This window comes from Protopterus annectens, chromosome 9.part0 (genome assembly GCF_019279795.1).
Source record: "Protopterus annectens isolate FY-2018-M chromosome 9.part0, PAN1.0, whole genome shotgun sequence".
Lineage (NCBI taxonomy): Eukaryota > Metazoa > Chordata > Ceratodontiformes > Protopteridae > Protopterus > Protopterus annectens.
Window position 1 is genome coordinate 1,939,248,667 of NC_056743.1, and position 22,759 is coordinate 1,939,271,425.

At 41.9% G+C, this 22,759-nt stretch overlaps 1 protein-coding gene across 1 annotated transcript in view; it reads right to left on the reverse strand.

Annotated features, from left to right (window-relative positions):
• The window catches only part of MAST1 (microtubule associated serine/threonine kinase 1), a 1,222,161-nt gene that overhangs the window by 262,645 nt on the left and 936,757 nt on the right, over positions 1-22,759 (reverse strand). Inside the window, exons 18-19 of the mRNA XM_044084747.1 lie at positions 20,019-20,128; positions 12,055-12,221 (exon numbers count right to left, since the gene is read on the reverse strand). Coding sequence (XP_043940682.1) covers positions 12,055-12,221; positions 20,019-20,128 — 277 coding nt within the window. The remainder of the gene's footprint in view (positions 1-12,054; positions 12,222-20,018; positions 20,129-22,759) is intronic.

A 22,759-nucleotide genomic window follows, 5' to 3' on the forward strand; every position in this document is an offset into this window, starting at 1 on the left:
CTTAGCACTAGCTAGGTTTACTAAAGCTACAGCTGTTGGGTCAGGTCTGGGATATGTATTTACAAAATACTTAGCAATAGCTGGGTTTACTAAAGCTACAGCTGTTGGGTCAGGTCTGGGATAAGTATTCACAAAATACTTAGCACTAGCTGGGTTTATTAACACTACAGCTGTTGGGTCAGGTCTGGGATAAGTATTCACAAAATACTTAGCACTAGCTGGGTTTTTAACACTACAGCTGTTGGGTCAGGTCTGGGATAAGTATTCACAAAATACTTAGCACTAGCTGGGTTTACTAAAGCTACAGCTGTTGGGTCAGGTCTGGGATAAGTATTCACAAAATACTTAGCACTAGCTGGGTTTACTAAAGCTACAGCTGTTGGGTCAGGTCTGGGATAAGTATTCACAAAATACTTAGCACTAGCTGGGTTTTTAACACTACAGCTGTTGGGTCAGGTCTGGGATAAGTATTCATAAAATACTTAGCACTAGCTGGGTTTACTAAAGCTACAGCTGTTGGGTCAGGTCTGGGATAAGTATTCACAAAATACTAAGCACTAGCTGGGTTTACTAAAGCTACAGCTGTTGGGTCAGGTCTGGGATAAGTATTCACAAAATACTTAGCACTAGCTGGGTTTACTAAAGTAGCACTTGCTGAGTTTACTAAAGCTACAGTTGTTGGGTCAGGTCTGGGATAAGTATTCACAAAATACTTAGCACTAGCTGGGTTTACTAAAGCTACCGCTGTTGGGTTAGGTCTGGGATAAGTATTCACAAAATACTAAGCACTTGCTGGGTTTACTAAAGCTACAGCTGTTAGGTCAGGTCTGGGATAAGTATTCACAAAATACTTAGCACTAGCTGGATTTACTAAAGCTACAGCTGTTGGGTCAGGTCTGGGATAAGTATTCACAAAATACTTAGCACTAGCTGGGTTTACTAAAGCTACAGCTGTTGGGTCAGGTCTGGGATAGGTATTCACAAAATACTTAGCACTAGCTGGGTTTATTAACACTACAGCTGTTGGGTCAGGTCTGGGATAAGTATTCATAAAATACTTAGCAATAGCTGGGTTTACTAAAGCTAAAGCTGTTGGGTCTGGTCTGGGATATGTATTCTCAAAATACTTAGCACTAGCTGGGTTTACTAAAGCTACAGCTATTGGGTCAGGTCTGGGATAAGTATTCATAAAATCCTTAGCACTAGCTAGGTTTACTAAAGCTACAGCTGTTGGGTCAGGTCTGGGATATGTATTTACAAAATACTTAGCAATAGCTGGGTTTACTAAAGCTACAGCTGTTGGGTCAGGTCTGGGATAAGTATTCACAAAATACTTAGCACTAGCTGGGTTTATTAACACTACAGCTGTTGGGTCAGGTCTGGGATAAGTATTCACAAAATACTTAGCACTAGCTGGGTTTTTAACACTACAGCTGTTGGGTCAGGTCTGGGATAAGTATTCACAAAATACTTAGCACTAGATGGGTTTACTAAAGCTACAGCTGTTGGGTCAGGTCTGGGATAAGTATTCACAAAATACTTAGCACTAGCTGGGTTTACTAAAGCTACAGCTGTTGGGTCAGGTCTGGGATAAGTATTCACAAAATACTTAGCACAAGCTGGGTTTACTAAAGCTACAGCTGTTGGGTCAGGTCTGGGATAAGTGTACAAATGCTTAAAAGACTGAGCAATCTTATATAATCTATTTGATTCTGGGGGCAGCAGGCTGACTTTCATGGGAAATTACAGGCTATGACAAAACATCCTCCAAAGTAGAAACAACAAAAGGAATGTGATTAGGTGCAGGAAATTTCAGTTATAATAAATCATATTTTCTGAGGGATTGAGAAACATCACTGTTTTTCCACTGAAGCAACTGATTCATGCTGGAAATAGCCTCAGAGAAACAGAATCCTTCACAGGGACTATCCAAAGTTACACTGTCCTCAGAATGTGAACAGAAATCTCCTGAGATATTACATCCTTCCTTCACACTTCTTTTCAGGTTCAAACTATTGAATCTCTTCAGGAAAAGAAAAATCCATTTTTTCTTTTAACAAAACCAGCCATATAAAAGTGTCAAAAGCATGTATTGAACCTTGAGCTATCGCTAGTAAATTACTCCTGCCCAGTGTCACTAAGACAAGAGAAGTCATATGTTAAGTCTTTGGTTTCTTTTTCTCAGGAATTCCTGAAAAAAAAAAAAAACAGACCCAGAATTGCCAGTGAGCCCCTCCCTAGGGAAGGGCACAAATTTCTGGCTAAGCAGAAAGGCTTTCTCTGCCCCTTATTTTATTTATTTAACATTTATTTACCGGGAAAGTCCGACTTGGAATGGAGCCAATTTTCAGCGGAGGCCTGGCGAGAAACACTCCAAATGCATGTATTCTTCTATTTTCTACAAGGACTGACAAGACTGTCTTTGTCCTGTCTGACAAGGACACACCAACAGCCACAAAGGATGTCTAACCTCAGGTCTGTGGTGTCTGTAGGGGCCACACTGGCAGGACCCAAGGATGGCGCAGTAGTGTAGTGGTTGCATTGTCACCTCACAACAAGAGGTTCTTTGGTTCGATTCTCGGCTGGGGTCCCTTCTGTGTGGAGTCTGCATGTCCTCCACGCATTCGTGTGGGTTTACTCCGGGTGCTCCAGTTTCCTCCCGTGTTACAAAGACATGCATCTGGAGCATTTCTCCCCGGGCCTCCATTGAAAATTGGCTTCATTCCAAGTCAGACTTTCCCAGTAAACAAATATTAAATAAATAAATAAATAAAAAGACAAGTGGTTCGAAGGTCTAGCTTTGGACACAGGAGTGTCACCCACCTGCAACTGAGGCAAAACATGAGCCTGATATGGTGGTAAAGACGCTTAACAACGTTTTACTTTTTGTTTTTGTGGCTGTAAGTAGGTTGTTTCATAGGTAAGTTATAAAAGTTACCCGATTCCCAGGGAAACTTAGCAGCAATAGTCAGTAAATCGGGTAAGTTGTAAAAAAATAATACATATTTCCTCAAAAACACAGTAAAAGGCACTTTAAACACGTACACAAGTTCCAAAAGGAAAATAACACTGTTTTTTCCACAGAAAAAGTAGTTTTAAACAGGTATTACCCAAAAAGTGAAAAAGTGACATTCCTGTTTAAAATTAACAAAAGTCACAAGACAGTCAATAAAAACACTTTTTCTTATCTAAAAATTAAATATTTTACAGAAAAAGTAAGGTCTGTGTCACAAAAAATAAAGTGGAATTTTTCACCTGGAAGGAATGTATCTGCCCTGCAATGGAACATAAGCCAACTTTTGATCTCTGAAAGTCCATACAGCAGCACTCTCTTTAGCGTCAGGAAAGCTCTGGGGAGCATGTCACCAAAACTATACTTTTAGTCAGCTTGTGGAAGGTGCCCTGAAGCTTTTAGAATCTAGCTGGCTGTTTTGTCCTTGGCAGGATATAACCCACATAACTTAGGCTACTGCAGCAGTGATCAAATGAAGACCATAAGCAGTTTTTGGTGAGGCCCTGCTGAAAGAAGAGACCTTATGAAAGACAACTGAAGGAATTTGAATATTTTTGCAGCCACAGAAATCTGTCACTTATTCTGCTGTCTCTGTCATTGTAAATAGGCTTTTTGGATGCCGCCACAGGAAATTCCTTGCTTGAATCCAGGAACACCACTGCTGGATCAGCCAAAGGGTTCTTATATAAGAATTTATGGGAATCACTTATCCTGCAGAAATGGTTAGGCTTTCTAAGGACAAAGGGAGAGGAAATCTGACTCCAAGGATCCCTCAGTAAACTCATCTTCCAGGACATCCATAACTGGAGAAACATCAAGAATCCTGGTCTCAGTCAGGCCCATGAAAGTTCTGAATATGCACTGTGCCTATGAGCACTCCAGGGACTCCCATAGGGTCTCCTTCATTTTGTGAAGGGATTCCTGAAAGGAGAAATCCTCTGAAGGTATAGCACAAGGCATTTGGCCACTGGTGTGAGATTCATAGGTAGACATGAAAAGGAACTGGGCCATGTAAGCCAGGTCAAGTCACAGAGTCTGAGGTGTGTGAAGTAAAGTTTTATGTTTCTTTTCTTATTAAAGGCCCCCTGACACCTCAGGGACCTCCAAAGCTGTCTGCTTGGACTTAAGAAATGACAAAGTTCTGTTCATCTGGAAAAGTTGCTGAGAAGAGGTCTGGGAGGCAGATGAAGATGAGACTCCATTCAACCCAGGTCAAGGCAAACCGGCAGATGTTGGTTTGTTCCACAGTTCTTTAGAATTCAGTGATTCAGGGAGAAACTGCCTTGAAGGCCCAGTTCATGTTTGGGCAACCAAGACCTGAACTCACTCTCTAGGGGAGTCTACCCTCACCCTCCATAGTCATAGTACAACTAGTGGACGGCCATGCCACGTGCAAGATCTTGGTGGCAGATAATGTGTCAGTCTCTTTGGTCCAGGAGGGCACGTGTGCAGCTGAAAGCATGACACCTTTCATAGCAGTTGTGCCAGAGGCCTTTCTATAAGCTAGTTCTGAATATGGTGGCTTTGGAATCAACTCACTGAATCTGCAGACAATTATGGTAGCCAATGGATTGTCCCTGGTCTCCTAATGTTTCTCCCCATGTTTGAATGCAGTGCTTCCACTTTGGAGGCACACTCCCAGAGGTCTTGGCTGATTCTACAGTGGTGCAGAAAACAGACATCAACCCTCTTCTGAGCCGAAGAGTCCCAGACAAATTTTGCTCTTCCCCTGAATGATCACTTGTGAAGCTGACACAAAGCAGGCAAATCTCCATGTTATTCTCCAGGTTGAGGGGAAAAAAAGTCAACAAAGTGGAACTCTTCATGGGGCATTTGTTACCCCACAGTCAACAAAATGAATGTTTATAAAACCTCTGAATCAGTATCGCTACTAGACAGCACAACTACAAAAACTATTGTACAACAAGAAAATTGTCCTGTGGGATAGTTATCTTTCCTCTGGAAGCAGGGCAAGCAATACAACCATACTGAGCTGCACACCGAGAAAGATCTAAAGAAGACATCATTAGCTCTCTTATGCCACCAATGTCCTTACATGGCAGTGGGAGGGAATCGGCTGATGCCTCTTGGGGAAGGTACCGATCTGGGAGTCGGGCCAGCTGTCAGGCCACCTGCAGGCAGGATAACCCACAGACGAGGACTGCAACAGTGAATAGTATGATGAGCTTCATAGGTTCAGACCTGCGTGTTATATTACAGTATTACAACTTATGTGACAGTGTGACAATCAGTAGCATGTTGACTAGTCCCCGATGTAAACATTTGTCTTCATTTTCTCCAAACAAGTTTAAGCTCTTGAGTTATACCTGCCCAGTATATTAGATTAATGCTGAGTGTACTGTGCTACCTGTGTAATATCTATCTAGCTATCTAATTATCTATGTCTGTCTATCTCTATATCTGTCTATTTACCTATCTATGTAAGTCTGCCTGTTTGTGTATCGCTGTCTCTCTATCTGTCTATGTACCTATCAATTTATCCAATCTGTCTAGTTATCTATCTATCTATATCAACCTGACTATTTATTTATTTAAATTTGCTACCCAGGGTATAGATCCAAGAAGACCTACTTTAGGCTCAGCCCATGTGAAAAGACACACATGCAAACAGATAAACAACATAGGTACTATAAAGGCTTGACTATACCAAATGCTGCACAACACAAGGTAACATTTGTAAACGGTGTTAACAAATTTGTATATAGAAATTTTGTTAATGTGAGAATGATGGTTGCAAACTATGTCGGGAAAATGGTTCACTATGATACTAAACCAATAAAATAATGACAACATAATATATGATGCCAAAAAGTACAGTTGTGTACTCTTACCATAAATGTAGATGTTCGAGTGTGTTCACTGTTGCAGTCATGACTGTAGGGTTCTTCCTGCCAACAGCAGCCCCCGATCGGCCAGAGTCCCAACGTCTGGATCGGGCGTCAGCTGAGGTCGCTTTTATCCTGATATCAATGTGCCAGAAGGTATAAAGACCTCAGCTGATGCCATTTCCCCAGTTTTTCTTGCCCCAGATGTCAGGTGCCCAGAAAGAAAAGGCTAAAAAAGAAACCATGCCCAAACACCTCATCAGCCAAAATACCTCATAACAGATAATACTCAAAGAAAAAACAAAAGAGGGGGTAGGAGGGAGGGTAACCCAGACTGCAACAGTGAATACACTCGAACATCTACATTTATGGTAAGAGTACACAACTGTACTATGTCCTTCGTGGTTCACTGTTGCAGTCATGACTGTAGGGTTGAGTCCCAAAGCTAAGAAAGGGTGGCTGGAGGAGAAAGAGAGGGAGCAGTCACAAAACCTTGCAAAACCACAGAAGCAAAACCGGCCCAGGACTTAGAATAGAGAGGGAGGTTGTAATGCTTAGAAAAAGTATGTACAGAACTCCAAGTAGCAGCCTCCAGAATATCCTTGGTAGGAACCCCACAAAGAAAAGCTGCTGAAGTAGCAGTAGCCTGCGTAGAATGAATCCTAACATTAACAGGAACTGGATTACCATGATAAGAGTAACAGAACTTGATGCAATGGGCAATCCACTTGGAAATAGTTTGCTTAGTGATTGCTTTCCCTTGAACAGTAGGAGCATAAGCGACAAACAACTGATCAGATTTCCGGAATATCTTGGTCCTGTCCAGGTATAAACGAAGCTGCCTGTGCATGTCTAAAGAGTGCAAAAGACTTTCTTCCTCACTTTGAGGATTAGGATAAAAGGTAGGCAAATGAATAGACTGATTCAAGGCCACTGCCAAAACCACCTTGGGCATAAAGGTGGGATTAGTCCGTAGAGGTACCCTGTCCTGATGAAAAATAAGGAAGGGTTCCACAGCCATGAGTGCTTGCAATTCCGAAATTCTTCTAGCAGAGGTAATAGCGAAAAGAAAAGCTGTTTTCCAAGACAAAAATTTCAAATCCATGGAAGCTGCAGGTACAAAAGGAGACAAGGTTAATTTCTCCAAAACATAGTTCAGATCCCAAGTGGGAACAGGAGCCCTCATAGGGGGCCGAATATTCTTAGCCCCGCTAAGAAATTGTTTAAGTAATGGATGAGAAAAAATTGGAGGATCCGTATCATAATGTGCAGAAATAGCAGAAGCATGAAGCTTAACAGACGAAAGAGATAGGCCCGTATGTAACAACTCTGTCAGATGCTGTAAAATCAGAGGAATGTTCGGAACAGCAGAATCACCACCCTGGACTTGATTCCAGGAGCAAAATCTTTTCCATTTACCTGCATAAGATTTTCTAGTGCTGGGCTGTTTAGCTTCAAGGATTGCATCCATAACCTGTTTGGGAAGGGTAGAGGTGTTTACAGACCCTGGATCTGCCAGGCAGCTAGATGCAGAGTCTTGACATGACTGTGCAGTATCCGGCCGTCCCGTTGAGACATAGCTGAGGCATTTGAGGCAGAATCCAGGGAGGCTCCTGAACCAGGTTCATCAGAGTGGAATACCAGAATTGCCGAGGCCAATTGGGAGCCAGTAGAATCATTTGTGGTCTGACCTGTTTTATCTTCAGAAGTACCCGATGTAGAAGAGGAAAAGGAGGAAAAAGCATATACTGAGAGGTGTTTCCAACGGAATGAGAGGACATCCACTTTCCATGCTAGTTTGTGGTAGGTCCTGGTGCAGAATGTTGGAAGCTGATGATTCTGAGAGGATGCAAAGAGATCTATGTCCGGACATCCCCAAGCCTTTATAATCATCCTGAATATCCGAACATCCAACATCCATTTGTGTGGATCTGAAATGCGCCTGCTCAATGTGTCTGCCAGAGTGTTGTCTTTCCCTGGCAGGAATTGCGCCTGTAAGTCGACACTGCAGGTCAGAGCAGTGTACCATAGAGTCATGGCTAATCTGCACAGGGGGTAAGAGTGAGAGCCCCCCTGCCTGTTTATGTACCACATCACTGTAGTGTTGTCTGTCTCTAGCAACAATTGTCCTGGTAGAAGAACGTCCCTGAAGGCTATCAGGGCATTCTGTACAGCTAGCATCTCCTTCAAATTTATGTGCAGGTGTGTTTGCTCCTTTGTCCAAACACCCTGAAGACATCTCCCGTGCATGTGGGCTCCCCAGGCATAATCTGAAGCATCCGTTGTCAGAACTTGGTTGGTTGGTGCAGGACAAAAAGGCTTCCCCTTGTTCTGTAGACAGGCTTCGGCCCACCAAAGAAACTCTTGCTGGAAACAAGGCAAAATCGTGATCACTGTTTCCAAACTGTGGTAATGCTGAGACCATACACTCTTGAGGTACCACTGCAGATTCCTCATATGCAGTCTTGCATATGGTATTAGTAGAATGCAGGAAGCCATGTAACCCAAAGCCTGCAGAATTTTTCTTGCGGTCAGCTGTTTCATTGAAGCCAGGTGTTGGAAAGAAGAAGCCAGTTGCACTTTTTTGTCTGGTGTCAAGGAAGCCATCTGGGTTGTAGTACTCAGAAGAGCACCCAGGAAAGTAATCTGTTGTGTGGGTACCAGATTTGATTTCTTTAGATTCACTGTGAAACCGAGGTACTGAAGAAGATGCTGTCCAAAAGCTAGATGCCGAAGTAGAGTGTCTGTGTCATCTGCTTGAATAAGACAGTCGTCCAGATAAGGGTATATTTGAATCCCCTTCTGTCTGCAAAATGCCATTACTGGTGCCAGGCACTTTGTAAAGACCCTGGGCACAGTAGATAAGCCATAGGTAGCACAGAGAACTGGTAATGCTTCGAGCCTGCTTTGAAACGCAGATACCTTCTGCACTCTTTTCTTATAGGAATATGCAGGTAAGCTTCTTTTAAGTCCAAAGTCACAATCCAAGCGTTCTTGCCCAACATAGGCAGCAGCTGCTGCAGAGTGAGCATCTTGAATTTTGGTATATCTAGGAAGGTGTTTAGTACAGAAAGGTCCAGGACTGGTCTCCACGAATTTTCCTTCCTGGGAACCAGGAAAAGTTTGGAATAAAAACCTTGCCCTATTTCTAAATTTGGTACCAATTCTATGGAACCTCATAGCCAGGAGGGACTGAACCTGCCATTGCGCTTCTGCCCACTGATGATTTGGTAGATCGAGTCAACCGTTCGGTTTTGGCAAGGTGTGGAAATGAAATCTGTAACCTCTTGAGACTATGTCCAGAACCCATTTGTCCCGGGTTATGTGGCTTCACTTTTGATAAAAAAGAGAAATCCTTCCTCCCAAAGGTGCTTCCAGGAGAGGAGCCCCTGGAACCAGAAAGGGAGAGTCATAAAGACTGTTTTCGGTAGGGCTGAGACTTATCTTCACCTCCCTTGGGAGAGGGGGCAGTCCACTGCCTATTCCTAAAATGTGTCTGTGCCTGTCCCCTACCTCTGGAATGCCTGAATCTGTCTCTTTGAGACCTGTCCGAGCCTGGAAAGGACCAAGGTTTAGCTGGCCAGTGTCTGCTAAATCTAGGAGGTTGCACCTGTAGAAAATCCTTAACCGTCTGCATAGATTTGGCTTTGTCCTCCATTTTCTTTAATACCTCTTCAGCTTTGGACCCAAACAGAACATCGTGCTGCAAAGGGGCATCCAAAAGTTTGGCTTTAACCTGATCCAGCAAGCTTTGTTCCTTTAACCAAGCATGTCTTCTAATAACTGCGCCAGTTGTTGCAGCCCTACAAGAAGCTTCCAAAAAATCAAAACCACAATGCAGGGTATGTTTACCCACCTGTTCAATAGCATGCAATAAATCCTGTAACTCCTGATTATCCACACCAATAGAAACAGCTGACATCTTTTGTTTAAATACAGACAAAAGCTGATACTTCAGCATATGAAATTGACAGTTGAAAGCCCTAATAGACAATGTAGCAGAAGTATAAACTTTTTTACCCCATCTCTCCAAAGCCCTGGACTCTCGGTCAGAGGGAATAGGATTTTTAGCAGAGGCCGCTTTAACACCTTTAGGACCCTGAGAAATTGTTTCCGGATCAGGTGAAAGATTCTTAAAAATAAACTTGTGAGAATCTGGAACCCTATAATACCTAACCAGTTTGACCGGAGCAGGGGGAAAAGAATCAGGAGAGAGAGAAGCTTCCGAAAAAACATCATCTACAATGTCCAATACAGGGGGAATAGCCAGAGGCCTATGCTGTGGGAGAAGAAGAAAACCCCTAAGCCTTTTATTGGATTCAGAGAATTCCTGCCCTTCCCAGTGAAAATGCACCCTCATATCATGCAAAGTTTCACCAAAAGAATAATCCTCAAGAGGAGCGGCTGAAGGAAAGGAATCTTCAGCATCAGAATCCTCATAAGGAGGAAAAGAATAATCCTGCTCAAGGGAAGAAGCAGAAGAAACAGAAATTTGGCCTGAAGAATCATAATCGGACTGTAATCTAGGCTTCTTGTCAGGAGGGGGATGTGAACCCCTGATCATAGTTAAGAGATCTTCAGCCATCCTAAGCATCTGCCTCTGAGGCCTAGGACCCTAATCAAAAGGCGCCTGTGCTTGCCATTTCACTTTAGCTGGAGCCTTAGACTTTGTCTTTGAATGTAAAACTGAATCCACATTTACAGGAAGCTGCGAAGGCCTGAGAACTCCCTCAGAAGCCGGTACCTGCCTACCGGCTCCGGACCCAACTGAGGGAGCAGTATCTGAAGGTCCAGTCCCTGGCAATTCTGAAGACCCCATCAGCTCCACACTGGAGTTGGTACAGGCAATTGGTTCAAAAGAGGTGGACGACAGGGGCTGCAAAGGCACCTCACTGACGACCGACGAACCAGCAACTGGCAATAACTGAGTAACATCCTTTGCTGTGGACCTCAGAGGCCTGTCTGCATCCTTGCGCCTCTTACACACCCCAGAAGCCAGAAAAGAATCCAAAGATATGTTATAATTAAACCTTTTTCCAAAACAGTAAAAGGCAAAGTTATATCTATGCCTAATAGTACGCTGATTAAATCTAGCACAAAACGCACAATTAGCAACGTCGTGGTCAGGACCCAGGCAGGGAATACAGTAAGAGTGAAAATCCCTATGAGGTATTTGCTTCCCACAAGAAATACAATTATTAACTTTTTCTGACATCTGACTGGAGCAAGAAAAAGACCTCCCCAATGGGGTACTTATCTTATAAAACGAAAATCCTGGGATTAAATCCAAAAACAAACAGGAACAGGCCGACCAGCATCAGTGAACTGCAAAGGGCACCATGCGGCAAGAAAGACTGGGGAAATGGCATCAGCTGAGGTCTTTATACCTTCTGGCGCATTGATGTCAGGATAAAAGCGACCTCAGCTGACGCCCAATCCAGACTTTGGGACTCTGGCCAATCGGGGGCTGCTGCTGGCAGGAAGAACCCTACAGTCATGACTGCAACAGTGAACCACGAAGGACATCATATATATATATATATATATATATATATATATATATATATATATATATATATATATATATATATATATATATATATATAAATAATTTATTGTTCTTCGTGATGGGAGATATATTTGTCACATTTTAAGTCTGACTTGCATTTCTGAAGGCATTGAAGTTGGCAGTACATTTAAAGTGCAGGGAGAATGAGGGAGTCGGTTTAGTCTGACAGCATATCCTGCTTTCAGGTCTGGAATGGTGACAAAATCAGAGTAAAGCATGATTTACTGGTTAGTAACCCTGAAACATGATGCAATAAAAGCTCCCCCCCCAGACATGGATGATGTAGCACAGTTAGCAACAGAACACCTGTCATGTAGTACTTTGCTGAACTGTCAGCAGAGTCATGTGACAATTCAGCTTAAATACCATGTTTATCTGTTTCAGGTACAGAAATATCTTAGTTACTGAAAAGGCACCAGTTTTAAGTATTATGTTGCCTTGGGGTGTGTTACATTACAGCATAAAGAAAGGCTATAATTGATGCTATCACACTAAGCTGAAATGGTGCCTGGCCCACAAAAGAGTAATACAGTTGCATAAATCCTTGAGAATGGTCACATGACTATTTGTTCAGTACTGATAGGCTCTGATTCGATGATACCAAGAATGTTACACATTCCACTTACATTTCTGGAGAGCCCGCTCGCCAGCTTTTTTCCCTGACAGTGAAGCTGCCCATGCTTTCTCTCTTGGTCACTTTCTCCTCCTTGTGCTTTCCGGACTGGTCCCATTTGGTGACAGTTGCTGTTTTTTGTTGTTCATGTTGTGACAGGTGCTCCATACTGCTGTATACCTGAAACATTGCATGAATATTTCTATCAGCATTACAGACATGTAAGGAAACATGCATGTTATAAACATGTTGAAACATTTATTAGCAGCTCCATGCCCATGGGCATCACACTTATATTTTTAAATATTTTATTACTAAATTTCATTGTTCCATAGCAAAGTCACTGGTTTGATCCTTGCCATAGGAAAGGGGAACTGAAATGGTGGAAGTGGGGGCATAACGACCAGGTACTGTACTATATACCTCCATTACACCTGGTCACTGCCCAAGGATGATAGAGTCTTAACAGCATCATGTGCTTAAGCCAGAGAGAGAGAACTGTACAGGACTATCTAATACTTGAAGAAAACCAGGATAGAGAGGGTTCAGCTAGGTGACTTCTTGGAGAGAGACAGAAATCAGGAAGCACTTCTTTGCTGTCCACACTACAGATATGATGCAGTAAGACCCCAGAATAGCACTATTCAAGGCTGACTTTAGAGAGACTGTACAGCCCAGTGGGTGGAAGTGATGATGGGATGACGTTCATGGCTCACAGCCTTATTATTAAGGTATCAGCCTATAGTAACAGTGCTGTGAATGATAACAGTACTGCGAGTATCACAGAGTACTTTATTAGTAGCAGAATGCATTGCACAGGTACCATAGATATTCTGAGGGTTACATTACAAATTTTTGTACTGGCAACACAGATAGTTTGATGGTATGACAGACAATTGTTTATGATATATATAATGCTTGTAGGCTGTTAAGCTAATTGGTTTACAAATAGAGAAACTCGTGGCTGGAAAAAATAATGGCATAGCCTTTGTAGTTCAGCTGAGGTTGCAGCTAGCCCTCTACTTAACATCTCCCCCATTTGCCTTCCTTCCATTCAGTGTTTTTTTAAGTTCTTGTCCTACATTTAGTACTAACTTTATAAACAAAAATACTTCTATCCCACAACTTAGTCATCCCTAATGTAAAGTGAAATTTCCTTCCATCATCTGTAAAGTTCCACCACGGCATTGCCACTCATGAGCTCTTCTGTGACCTCTGTCCTTCCTTTCAAACCTAACTCCTTTAATTTTTTTTCTGACAAACTTATGTATCTAGTTCATATTCCACACTATCCTTCCATCACCTAATATATTTAAGTTGTTTTTACAGGTAGCTTCTTTTAATTCCTTAACTGTCTGTTCCCATTTTGTAAACTGCCTTCAGCGTTTCTCTCCTGCTGTTTTTTTTTTGAAAGGTTCCTCAACATTAAACACAAATTTCTAAATCTACCCTCACCAACATTTTATAAAGAGTTAATAGCACTCTCAGTCTGTTGAATCCACTCCTTGCCACCTGTCCCAACAATATATCGGCCTTGGTAGCAGTTAGTTACCATCGCCTTGTATAACTATATTTTTCAGGAACTCATACATCTCACCCTCTTAGCTCAAGAAATCTGGACAAAAAATATAAAATTACAAAGTTGCTAGAATGGATTTTTTGAAGAGTATAACATCTGAAACTCAAATGTCTGTCATTATTAAGTGAATTCAATCTTCACTGATTTGCCAGAAAACCACAAATTTTATGTGGAATACACCAAAAATATGAAGCAAAAATCTGTATAGTTGAGAGTTATGCAGTGGCTGCTGTAGTGAGATCTTTTTAGTTTCTCTGTATTCAGTAATTATTTTCCTCCAAACTATACCACACTTTTAAAGTCACTCTTCCTAGAATGCATAACCTTACATTTTACAAAATTAAAATGCAGATGTTATTTTACATCCTTCTTGACAAATCAAAATCTCTTTGCAGACTTGTTCCATTGTCTCATTAGTAACACAATTAATGTTATTCATATCTTCTGCAGTGTTAAACTCATTAAGAAGTGCATTAAGATGGTCCAACACAGATCCCTTGAGCAAATCACGTTCAGCTCTCCAGTATCTGAAAAAAAAACGTTCTCTTGGTTGTTATATTGTGTACCAGTTCAAACACTTCTTTATCCAAAGAACTGTGTCTGAAGCAGGTCCCACACCCTTACCTGCTCCAGTAATGAACCAGGTGCCATTTTTCCATCATCTGCACATTTTGGCACCTAGTAATAAAACTGTATATCACCTCATTTCATTCTTGACTCACTGGATAAGTACTACTTATCATCCCTTAATGCTTCTTGAAATAGTCTTGATTGCGATTGTTGGTGCTTTCCATCACCCTACCTACTTACCACTCTTTACATTTCCGGGCACTATTCCTTCCTTTAAAGACTCGTGAAACAGCCTTGTCACTGAATGCCTTATTTCCTTAACGGAATGCTTTATTACTCTTGAAGGAAGTTTATTTGGGCTTTCAGCCTTCTCCTTTATTAGCTTTCCCAGACCTTACACTAGTGAACCTCTTTGCTGGGCCCTGGACTATGTATATCATCTCCCTTAATTCCAGTTACTACCGTTTTCTATAAATCCCATGTTTTGTGATGTCTGTGTGCCTGTACTAATGCATGCTGTGATTAATGCATGCTGTAGTACAACACCCTGGTTACATAAGCCTGTCAGTATTATTCTGCCACTCCCACAGTTTGACCCTCGAGCCTTCTTACCACAGGTAATGTCTTGCTTTCACTTGCCTAAGTACTGCCATGATAGGTATTTATGTGGCTATTAACACCCAATACTTGCATGGATATTGCCTATATTACCCTGAGAATGCACTGGATGTTGCAAACTACCACAGGTGTCTGAGGTTCAATCTGGCTACCTGAAGGTAAGAAAAGAGAAGCATGTGGTTTGCTTCATGAGCAGAAAGGTGGCTGTCATCATGAGTTCTTCATGTGGGGACCTGCTGAAGGGTGCATAAGTCACAGCATCACCAGAAGGACGTGAACTCAGAAGTCAGGTCTAGGCCTGAACCCAACCTCCTAGAGGTGACACTGGTCTTCAGCTGCAAACTGTTCTCCTCCCAGGATATCCTGCAGGTGGTGAGCTAGACATCAGATAATGAGGGCTTAAGCCCAAATTCATTTTCCACTTCACTGGACAGAGGGAAGCATGTCATCCTACCTAGAGTGATTAGCTGGAGCTTAATGTTTAGCAGTTTGATTCCAGAAAGTGGCTTCTCAGATCACCTCATTATGAATCAGTAGCACTCAAGATGAAGGGCTCTCCATCTTGGATGGTTCATTAGGTGCAGTTAGACTGGTAAGTTCCAGATGAAGAGGATATTAGGCTAACGTGCACCACAACATGCATCTCAAGGGCCAGACGTCAAGCAGATATTTAACACTTGGTGGAAGATTTAGTTGCAGGTGCGGGATTCACAGTGCATCCCACAGCAGACCCAAAGCAGGTCCTTCCCAGCATGAGCTTCCTTTGGTTGATGCTTGACTTAATCCTGGTTCCTGATTCCCTGACTTGGTGCCAATCAGGAGCATGCTTGCCTTTATATGCTAGAGTGTATGAGTTTGCTGCTGGATGTGTTAGGGGTAGGAGAACTACCTTGTACTGTGCTTCCTCAGATGAGCCAGAGAATTCCCAAGGTCACTGTCTAAGTTGGAGAAGTATACTAAGTCCACCTACCCATCCACTATTCCACCAGATGAACCCCCCCCTTTGGAAAATTTTCACCAGTGGATGAAGAAAGCTGGATAAAAATCTCAAAGACCTCCTGGAGTTTGGGTTCAAGGTGGATCCTTTTTAGATTTAGGTTCAGCTTCTACAATGGGACGCCTTGTTTCTTGCTGTACTTTTTTGACACACTTTGCTCCTGCTGCTTGTAAAACAATAGTCCCCTCACAGCCAATCTACCCAATTGTTTCCTATCACTGATGTGTGGGTCAGCAAGAGAGGGGCTGTCATTCAGAGGGTCATCATGTGTGCTTCAAGAGTTTTTAATTTTGAGCCCTACATAGCCTCATGAACACCCAGCTCCTGTACCCAAAAGGGATGTGCAATGGGATGTCTGTGCTGGTTGTTCCTCACTTTTGCAAGTGATGTTGCCAACATGTAGGCCCCCTTTAAGCACTGGAAGTGGCTTTCCCAGTCTCCACTGGAGAAATTCCACTTCCCTATGGCCTCACTGAGCACTGGCTATCTTCACTGCCCAGGATAGGAGCACAGGGCATCACCTTTCACTCCTCCATCTCCCTACCTGGCTCCTCCTGTGCGTAGGCTGCTAATCAAACCATAGTTGCCTGGTCACTGTAAGAGATTCATCCCGCTGTGCCATGGATCAAGGCTATTGCTATAATTTTCACTGTACTGAGTCTTTGGCAAGGCTCACAGGCTCAAGCAGTTGCCTGTAAGGGACGTCATGGCTGACGTTGTCGTCTTTGAAGAAAGAGGTCAAAATCAATATCCTGGGTGGGGGGGTGAGTTTTACGGGAAGGCAGGAATTCAGCAATTCACGTAATGATGGGCTGATGATATTTACAAGGAAGGAAAAGATATGTGATATATAATGTATGTAAATAGAAAAAAAGTTAATATGCTTTGTTTCTTTTCTGTTAATGCATTTTGCCTATGTCTTAAGTGATAATTTAATAAATGTATTTAAAGAATTAAGATTCTGGACGTCCATTTCTTGACAGAAGTTCTCTTTAGTCAGCCTGCCTAACACCTGGTTGATCACCTCCTCCATTCCTTCCTGTTTTAGGCTTTGCCGACTCCAATGCAGATAGAGGGTTCTTCACTGGCTGAGGAAGGGTCATCACTGGCACATTCACTGGCAGAGGAAGGGTCATCACTGGCACATTCACTGGCTGAGGAAGGGTCATCACTGGCACATTCACTGGCTGAGGAAGTGTCATCACTGTCACATTCACTGGCCGAGGAAGGGTCATCACTGGCACATTCACTGGCTGAGGAAGGGTCATCACTGGCACATTCACTGGCTGAGGAAGGGTCATCACTGGCACATTCACTGGCTGAGGAAGGGTCATCACTGGCACATTCACTGGCTGAGGAAGGGTCATCACTGGCACATTCACTGGCTGAGGAAGGGTCATCACTGTCACAGACTGTTGCATTTTCTGGTGCTGGCTAACCTGCAAAGAGAAAGATCCTGCCAGCTACACCACCATATTCTGTCTGAACAAAGATGTGTGGAGAAGGAACCATCCAAGTTCACCCCAGCTTGGAAAATCTCAAGGGATCCGTGGGATTATTTTATTTATTTACTTATTTCAGTTTAATAACAGGTAAGTGAATTAGTCAACAAATTCTTTTCAGCCACAATCCGGGCACCATCCTCCAGACAAAACCAGAAAATTATACCCAGACTAAAGAATACACAGATATGTACATAATACAGTAACAAAGTAGAGAAAATACATTTGCTTATTTATAATTATACATGGAAGTAATATCATTATTTACTGTATATACAATTAAGGTAGGTATCTGACATGAGCTTATTTCTGAAAAGCATGTCTTCACAAGAAAGATTTGACTACAGTGTGAGCTGCAGGGACTAGCCTTTGTCACAGAAACAACACATTTGGTGTTCTTAAACAAAGTAATAATAATAAAAGCAACGCCAGAGACAAGGCATGTACTACAATAAGAACACTATTTAATAAAACATAAATGAATGGAAATCGTCTTGATTTAGAGGCACACCAGTTTGCCCGTTGGAGGGTTCTGTCTATCAGTTCTTAAACAGTTGTTTTAGTTTAGTTTATAATAATTGAAGTGACTCTTGCCACCTCACTTCTGTAGGTAGACAATTCCAAACAAGCTGGAAATCTTCCCTTTCCGCACTGTACGAAGATCTCCGTTGAAAAGTTTGAACTTTTAAAAGTTCGATCATATGGTGTTGACCATATGACGTTCAAAATTTAAGAGTTCGACAACTTGATATAGACCCGGTTAGCGGATATATCATTGTAAAATATGGAAAATTACATGTGGTCTAAAGATAGATCCTCACAAGTCTGCTATACAATATTGCCTTAAGTTGAAAGACAAGTTGCTGGTGTACTAGGAATGTTCTTTCTTTCCGGTAATTTTGAAACCATCTTGTTGTATTTGGGCCAAAACTGAATTTACTAAGTTTGAACAGGAGCAGATTATGATTTAGTGTTTCACATGTTCTTGTCATATCAGTGAACAAGCCCCTTGACAGCTTTCCAGTAATCAAGGACTTGGGGACGCACATAGACAGAAATCTAACATTCGACCATCATGTGTTTACATTAGTGAGGAAATTATTCTATGCTGCGCAACCTATAAACAAAGGAATGGCATCTAGGTCCAAAGAAGTCATTGTTCCACTGTATTCGGCATTCATCAGACCTGTCATTAAGTACAATGGCCCTTTTGCTATGTACCTAACAAGGCATATCCAACAATTGGAACATCCACAGAGGTTCTTCACTAAAAGAATACAGGGAGTAAGAAACATGTCCTATACAGACAGCTTCAAAGACCTTTCACGGTATTCTGTCTCCTACAGGCTGTTGAGGGTAGATCTATGCCTGGTATACAAGGCATTGTCAGACCCCACTCTGAGGGACCTCCTGCATATCTGCAAAACAAGCATCACCAAACTTACCCATTCTGAAGACTTAAACCTTGCCAGTGATGAAAATAGGACCTGCTGGAGAGAGAGATATATCTCAGAGACTACCCCGTCTCTGGAACAGGCTCTCCAACCATGTGAAGCAGAGTTCCTCCCTAACCCAATTCAAGTGTAACTTGGACAATTGGATGGGAAACCAGAAATTCATCCCTGGCTTGGCACCTATGTCTCTAATGGAATCATCTCCCAGGCCCCTGTTTACACTTATCAAGGGTATCAGAACGTGCCAGAGATTTGGGATCCATGACTAGGCTTGAAAAGGTTCTTGTGGTCGTTAGCCTAGTAAACACCTATGAACTATTTTGGCTTAAAAAGGCTCTTGTAAACAGCTATGAACCTATGTCAATATTTCATTTTAATAATGTTCCCAATGGCTGACCCTGTGTCCCTTGACATTATTTTAGTTCTTTTGATCTCTTCTCTTCAGCAGTGTACGCATAGCTATTAATTCTGTGTCCAATTCTAATTCATCTTATTCCTGACATTCAGAACCCACTTCATGCCATTTACCGTTAACAGTACATAGTCAAATATCTCAGCTCTGCCCTATCCTTTAGTACATCCATCCCACTTTCACACAGCCTGCTTCAGTCTTCTGTTCCCACTTTCACACAGCCGCCTTCAGTCTTCTGTTCCCACTTTCACACAGCCGCCTTCAGTCTTCTGTTCCCACTTTCACACAGCCGCCTTCAGTCTTCTGTTCCCACTTTCACACAGCCGCCTTCAGTCTTCTGTTCCCACTTTCACACAGCCGCCTTCAGTCTTCTGTTCCCACTTTCACACAGCCGCCTTCAGTCTTCTGTTCCCACTTTCACACAGCCGCCTTCAGTCTTCTGTTTGTTTTTGTGGATGAAACGTCCTGTCTGTACCACTTTCTTTGCTTCATTACTGCTCTGAGATGCCAGTTTTTGTGTGTTTACAATTCAAGCCATTTTACTGGGAAGTGGTTGGTATCCACCAAAATACTTCATGTGTTCTTTTGCCACTAGATTTTGGCACAGAAAAAGCTCTAGCTGCTGCATTATGTACACAGATTTTGCAAAGGGTAAGCAATATGAAAAAAAAGGGTTAGTGAGGTCTTTGCAGTTTTCTACTCCTACCTTAAACTGCAGTGTTGGGACTTAGTGTACTGCACCCCTCAGCATTATGTCATTCATGCATTTCGCAGGGAACACAAAATAGCAGGAAGACATACAAGGCAGGGAATCAAAGGATTCAACAGGCAGCCATATACTGTACCTTGCTAAACCGGGGAGAACAGGATGAAAACTGTCGAATTTCCACTGGCTCTTCATCATTGGTATCATCTTCATCATAAGAGTTAATGTGATGGTATCTATCAGATCGAGCTGTGAAAGTATGGAATAGAAGAAAAGTCAATGAAATTACAGTCAGGTGCTGAGATTATACTGTTACATTTTCATCTTTGGTGATCACAGACTTTTATTTGTTTATTTTGCAGAAGCACATCAATCAGCATGGCAGTTTTATTACCAGGTATTATTGACCAACAGTTATACTGTTTTGTGCTGCTTTAAGATGTGGAGGGATACAACCCCCACTGCAACCCAGATAACGTGATTTAGAGTAGGAGATCCAGTCTCAGAGGAGTCAGCTTGGGGAGGGCGAGAACGTGCTGGTTCACTGGTTCATCAACTCCAGTGTGTGGGTAGGTGGGGATCTGGCGAGGACGATAGCTCATAGTGGAATCTGAGGGCCCTAGCCCTGTTATAACAACAGGATACATACACCTGCAGATCATGACATCTTGCTTTAGCCTGACTCTCCTCTTACTTAGGCAAGGGAGGAGAATTGCACTAGCATGGTAATAAGGGGCTATTGACAAGGGAGGAGGATTGCACTAGCATGCTAGTAAGGGGCTATTGACAAGGGAGGAGGATTGCACTAGCATGGTAGTAAGGGGCTATTGACAAGGGAGGAGGATTGCACTAGCATGCTAGTAAGGGGCTATTGACAAGGGAGGAGGATTGCACTAGCATGGTAGGAAGGGACTATTGACAAGGGAGGAGGATTGCACTAGCATGGTAGGAAGGGGCTATTGACAAGGGAGGAGGAGGAAGATTATGGTGGCATGCATTTATATTCCACCAAAAACTGCTATTATGGAGCTTAAGAAAATTTTGGGAGAAAAAATCAGCTTTCAGTAGTGAATATTGCTTACAAGTGGGGACTAGACCTTGGTTTACAATAGTGATGATGTATCAGGGGACCTAGAAGGGAAATATATAACAAAAGAGGGTATGTTTCTGAAGTAATTTATGAAACTATTTGGTGTGAATTCAGTACTAGAAACTCAGATTTTATATATTACTCCCAAGGTACAATAACCGGGCTGGACTAGATAAAAATTATATTTCACAGGAACATTTGCATTTAATTGAAAGTTTTAATACACATCCGATAACTATTTTGGATCATGGACTAATACAAATGAAGATTTACGTACAAAGGCTGACAAAGGTTAAAGTTTTGCAGAATAAGGGGAATCTCAAAGAATAAGAACAGGCACAATGGCAGAGTGCTAAAGAAAGAATAAAGGAGGATCTGGTTAATGTTCATTAGTTTACACAGCTAGCTGTTAAACACCTGTTTTTTTAATAATAAGTACAGAGCTCAAAACTCTTAGCACAATGACTTAGGCAAAAGAAAGTAGAAAGGGTTGTTGCCAAACTTAGGGAACCTATAACAAGGAAAATGACCAGAGATCCTGTAGAGGTATTACAGATATTTTCAAAATGTTATGAACATTTGTATAAAGGAGAGAAATGTACAAATCAAGAAAGAGCACAAATGGAAATATTTATAGAAGACTTAATTATGCCAAGGTTAGATGTAGAGGAGGCTCAACAACTATAAGTTAAAATAGGAGGGATGAGGAAAAACAGCGATGTATAATCCAATCATCAGGAAGGTCTCCAGGAATAGATTGTATTCCTGTGGAAGTCTGGAAGTTAGGCGGAAAGAAAGTGATAAAGATGTGGACGATTTTCTTTAACAGTGTTTTAAGAGGAGGAGAAGCACCAAACTTCTGGAAGAAAGCGGTTGTGGTTGTAATATCTAAAAATGGTAAAGACCCATTAGATCCAGCTTCATACAGGCCCATTTCAATTTTAAATGATGATTATAAAGTTTTTATGTCTACACTACCTAAAAGCATGGGATTGTTGCCAAAACCGATAGATATGGCTCAATGAGGTTTTGTAGAGGGGAGGCAAACATTTGGCAATATTAATTGAACAATGATGATCCATACAGGCAAACAGAAAGGGAAATTTAATGAAAGATCTTCTCTGGTGGAGTTTTTAGTCAAATCTAGATCATAAGCTGTTGTTAAAAAAGGGACAATTAATAGAACATATAAAATATTGCATGATAACTACAAGAATCAATTGGAGATTAAGAAGGTAGACAGGAAATGCAACTTACCACAGAGCAGGAGGATATATGTATGGGCCCCAAGCATTCAACAAAGTACAGAAGGTTAATTTGACTGACAGCACTTACACAGATGTTTTCTACAAGAAAAAGACTTCAAAGAGTTTTTCCTGAGGTGGCATGCAAATGTTTGAGGTCTGATAGGGAAGAAGGAGGTAACTATGAACATATCTTTTAGGAGCGTAATGAATTGCCAGACTTTAAAAATTCCTTACAGAGTACTCTTTCAGAAATATTGTATGAGCAAATGGCTGTAACTAAGGGCATGATTTTTTTGAGCTGGGACAGAGGATCTGAGTTGCTTAGTCACAGTAAAGCCTTATTAAGTTTAATTTTGTTCGCTACCAAAAAAGCAATTACCAGACAATAGAAATCAAAGTCTACACCAACTGTATTTGAAGTACTGAAAACTATAAAAGAGATAAACAACTGGAAGAGTGATATTTAGAAAAGGGCAGGAGCACATTACATAGAAGTAAATGGAAACTGTATAGACAATACTTGCAGAATAACTCTGGTCTGCT